This window comes from Tachysurus vachellii, chromosome 16 (genome assembly GCF_030014155.1).
Source record: "Tachysurus vachellii isolate PV-2020 chromosome 16, HZAU_Pvac_v1, whole genome shotgun sequence".
Classification (NCBI taxonomy): Eukaryota; Metazoa; Chordata; class Actinopteri; order Siluriformes; family Bagridae; genus Tachysurus; species Tachysurus vachellii.
The window spans coordinates 19,503,183-19,508,182 of NC_083475.1; the positions used below are offsets into that span (position 1 = coordinate 19,503,183).

The following is a 5,000-nucleotide window of genomic DNA, read 5'->3' on the forward strand; positions in this document are numbered from 1 at the left end:
ACCTTATCTGCAGTACACAGGGTTTAGTCCGCGTTGCAGTGGATTGTCTTGCGCTAAATTCCTGTCCTCAGACGAGCACCAGAACTAGCGGGGGTCAAGATTTTTTTTTCTTTGAGCCCAGTGTTTTGAAGACATTTACCTCAGAAGACGTGTTGATTCGTTGCGACTCTTCTTGAGGAGAAATATGCCGTGAAGCTCTCCCGCGGAGTGAGGAAGAGGTGGACAGTTGAAGTGTCCAATGGAGTTATGAGATTTGTGCTCAAGCTATTTTCAAGACTTTAGATTGGTTAATAACTTGTAAAAATAACAGACCCACGTGGGGACTGACCAATAGCATCGATATGTGAAAAAATATGAAATCGACCAAATTTGGACATACGAGGTTTCCGCCCGACGGCGACGATATGTAAAAAATATTAGGAAAACAAAAATAAATCTGACTAATCCCACTGTTGAAGAATTTCTGACCAAGCTGTCGACTCTCACTGCTACTGAAATCGTTCTTGATCAATCCCACCAGCTACAAAAGGAATTTTTTGACCTAACCATTAGCCACCTGAATAAATTCAGACAAATCCCGCTTTCTCCTGAAGATATTCTGACCAATAGCTCAGCCATTGGATTGACACGGTGCTGGATATCTGCGGAAAATAGTTTTCTTTATATCTTAAATCTGAGTACAGATCTTGATTGTGTGGTGTAGAATTACAGTAGATACGTTTAGCAATTTTAGCCAAAGTTCTTATTTGACGCTCTAAAATCAATTAAACCCAACGGGATATTGACTTGGAAAAGCTGCCATCACCCACATGTCAACTGTGTTGAAGTGTCAGATCTTACAATTTGGAAGCATAACCCTGACCAGCCATCGCTTCACTCACCATCAAAGTCCATGCACTACTGAGGAAACCGGCTTGTTTAAGCGGCAGCCATTTACAGCTTCAAAAGCGCAATTATCATATCAAATTCGTGATAATTCTTTCAATTATGCAGATTCGTGCCATATTTATCTCGGGACGGTTTCGACTTTCAGGAAATCAAAAGGCTCCGGCTATTCTGGATTATTATTTTAACCAAATCCACGATAGCATCTTATCTCCGCTTCTTGTTATGGAACCCGAACGGAGCGGCCCGATCCGCTGGGACGGCCGATACGGATTTATTTGTAGTCTAACGTACAACCCAAATACCCCTGCTCTCTCTCACACTCTCTCCATCTCTCTCTCACACACACATGCAAACCTAATTAGTCTGTTGCAGGCTGGATATCTCGTGCCTCTCCGGCTCCAACGGTAACACCAGAGCCTGCAAACGTTTCATTAACCGCAGAAAAAAACTTACACATATCCTCCAACCTCGACTCGGTAATCCAATCCTAAAGCTGCTAATGCACCGCTCTAATGCAATCAGCCAATCGTAGCACTCACAGCGAGCCTCGCTGGTCACATGACACCCCAGCCCACTTTGAGGTTGCTTTGGGAAGGGTAGCTATGTCATGCTAATGCTGTTTTAATGCATTTCCTAATGCAATTCCACCCCTCCTACGTCCTCCCCGGCCCCACCGGAGTTTGCTAATCAATTTCAGGCATTTCGGTAGAGACGATGATCCCCGTGTTAGCGCTGTGGAAGGCGGCCTAATGATGGCCTAATGTGATTTGTGAGGCCGGGCTAGTACTGGAACAGCCTGCCCTCCTTTCCCATCGCAGCCACTCTCAGGCATTAATATGAGGGGCTAATAGGCCACATTAAGACATATACGGCCAAAATGGACTCGTACCACCATGATCTTTAGTTACAGCTGTGGGCAAATGGTCAAATGTCAATGAGCTAGCAATGCCTCAGACGAGCGTAAAGCTGAAGAGCAGAACTCCGTGTCTTGAAGTATTAAAGAACAACACGTCGTACTTTTTATCCGTTTACTGTTGCGGATCGTCCGGATTTAGTTACTATAGAAACCAGAGATGGCGCGATACTAAAGCCCTATTCGGACGGGATTAGTTTGACGTGGGGACGTGGGGGTAAAGTAATTATTACCAGAGCTTCTCTGTGATTTTAGTCCCGTCCGAATGTGCCATCTCGGTAATCATTACGGACAATGTCAGTAAAGATTACGGCGACTTTTACCTTCTGTAAAAAGGTCCGGAAAAATGACCTCAGGTAATACTAATCCCGTCCGAATAGACCCGCTGTAAATATGTACGGTAAAATTCCGTCATTTCCTGTTTTAAAGTAGTTTTTGGCTCGTTTTGCAAGCATGGAGGCGCCATGTTGTCTGTTTGCGCACGTGATAACAGGAAGCAACGTCATACGCACATGACGACAAGGAGGTTACTGTGGTGTGTAAAGCGAGTTACCCCTCCCACTTCTGCTAGTTTTACTGAGATGTCTTGTCCCGTGCGAATTGGCCAATTAATATTACAGACGTCCTGAGGTAAAATTGCATTACTCCACGTCCCCACCTAAAACTAATCCCGTCCGAATAGGGCTTAACAAACACGATAGCTTATGAATCCATGTAAACCCTTTTTTGTACGCTGTGTGTAAACATTTCCAGTTCAATTTTTTAGTTTTGGAATTTTGCCGGCTGTCCAATCCGAGTTTTTATTTTTTTTTTGCTGGCATGAAACAAAACGTAGAGTCGAACAAAAAGACGTGTCCGAGCCGATGGGCCAGAAAATGACTACAACAGCAGGAAACGAGGCGTTCCAAGACTTTATGTTCACACAGAAGTCGTTTGGACAGAGTTTTGAGTTTAAGAACATGATGAGAAATTTAGTATTTAGTATATTTAGTTATAAATATAGATATATATTTTTTGTAAGTGATGCACTCATCCTCACAGGCCCAGGACAACACTGTCTTACTGAACTCACCTAAATTTAGCGTTCACCTCATCTGCTGCTTTGTGATAGTTCCCATTGGTGACCTTGTAAAACTGGGTGCTCTGGAAAAGACAAAAAGATAGATGCAGAGAGAGTGAGAGAGAGAGAGAGAGAGAGAGAGAGAATGTGAAAGCGAGAGAGAAAGAAAGAGAGAGAGAGTGTTAAATGATGCATCAATCACATTTTTTTTTGTGTGCGTGATAAACAAAAGAAGTTCTTTCTCATACAAACTATTTATTTATTTATGAATTTATTTATTTTTTAAATGGGTCTTTGCACCACCTCCACCTCGTCCTACTGTACAATTTAAACTCCATTAAAGGTTTATGGAGGAGGATATTGAGAGCAGTAAAGCGTGCAGTGGTGGTGGTTGATTTTATTGTGTGATGAAAAGGAATTTCTGTGAGGTGTGTAAAGCTCCAGGTCATGAAGTTCAGAAGGTCGCTGTGCCTGAGACTCCCAGAGAGAACGCACCGCTATGCTGAAAACGACGACTTTAACAGCGGTTCTGATCCGAATGACGTGCTGACAATGAAAAATGTATTATTCCTAAATGATGTTAAAACCCAGTTAATGATGTGGGAGCAACTGAAACACACTCTATTAGACACAAGCAGCATGAGGCTGATCGTGATCCTGAAAAAAGTAAGTGATTAAAAAATGTTTTAGTTGTGAAGAGACTCCAATTTGGATATTTTAAAAAGAACACATGGAATTGTAAAAGCAGCATGTAGAAGTGGAAATTTCTGACCAAATTGTGATTAATTCCACCCGATGCTGAAGAAATTCTGACCTATTTCACATTCTCAGAAAAAAAAAATCTGACCAATCCCACATTCTCCTGGAAAAAAAAATCTGACCAATCCCACATTCTCCTGAAAAAAAAATAAATCTGACCAATCCCACATTCTCCTGAAAAAAAAATAAATCTGACCAATCCCACATTCTCCTGAAAAAAAAATAAATCTGACCAATCCCACATTCTCCTGGAAAAAAAAAATCTGACCAATCCCACATTCTCCTGAAAAAAAATCTGACCAATCCCACATTCTCCTGAAAAAAAAAATCTGACCAATCCCACATTCTCCTGAAAAAAAATCTGACCAATCCCACATTCTCCTGAAAAAAAATCTGACCAATCCCACATTCTCCTGGAAAAAAAAATCTGACTAATCCCACATTCTCCTGAAAAAAAAAATAAATCTGACCAATCCCACATTCTCCTGGAAAAAAATCTGACCAATCCCACATTCTGCTGAAAAAAAATCTGACCAATCCCACATTCTCCTGAAAAAAAAAAATCTGACCAATCCCACATTCTCCTGAAAAAAAAAATCTGACCAATCCCACATTCTCCTGAAAAAAAAATCTGACCAATCCCACATTCTCCTGAAAAAAAAAATCTGACCAATCCCACATTCTCCTGAAAAAAAATCTGACCAATCCCACATTCTCCTGAAAAAAAATTCTGACCAATCCCACATTCTCCTGAAAAGAAATCTGACCAATCCCACATTCTCCTGAAAAAAAATCTGACCAATCCCACATTCTCCTGAAAAAAAAAATCTGACCAATCCCACATTCTCCTGAAAAAAAAAATCTGACCAATCCCACATTCTCCTGAAAAAAAAAAATCTGACCAATCCCACATTCTCCTGAAGTAATTCTGACCAACTCACTAATCAGCTCATTCTATTACTGAAGTTAAACAGTCCTAAATATTGTGAGGATGAACATGGCTCTGAAAAAGTAAGTGATTAAAGGTTAAGAACTTCCACATCGGCTCAGAGGGTTTCGCTAAAAAAAATCCCCCTCAAGGATTGTGATAATTTTACATGTCTGTCCATTACCACATTATTTACTCAGCATTTTTCTGTTAATCCAATTTGTACCAATTTGCATCTCATCTGCCTCCTTTTGTGACTTTATCAACCATTTAAAACACACAAACAATTACATCTAGGAGTTTTAATCTTATTTCCTCCTATTAAACAGAAAGGAAACAGATCTGCACGCCAGAATTAAGGAGCTCGTACTGTAGGTTCAGTCACAGTATCTCTGACCTGCATGTCAGGAATTCATAAAGCTGGAAACTCCACCAGTTATTTTTTAAGTTAT

The 5,000-nt window shown here is 40.8% G+C and overlaps 1 protein-coding gene across 3 annotated transcripts in view; it reads right to left on the reverse strand.

Moving 5' to 3' along the window:
* chchd3a (coiled-coil-helix-coiled-coil-helix domain containing 3a) overlaps positions 1-5,000 on the reverse strand; it is a 102,965-nt gene that overhangs the window by 16,282 nt on the left and 81,683 nt on the right. For all 3 annotated transcript variants that reach the window (XM_060889709.1, XM_060889708.1, XM_060889710.1), the window contains one exon: positions 2,874-2,944. In XM_060889709.1, coding sequence (XP_060745692.1) covers positions 2,874-2,944 — 71 coding nt within the window. The remainder of the gene's footprint in view (positions 1-2,873; positions 2,945-5,000) is intronic.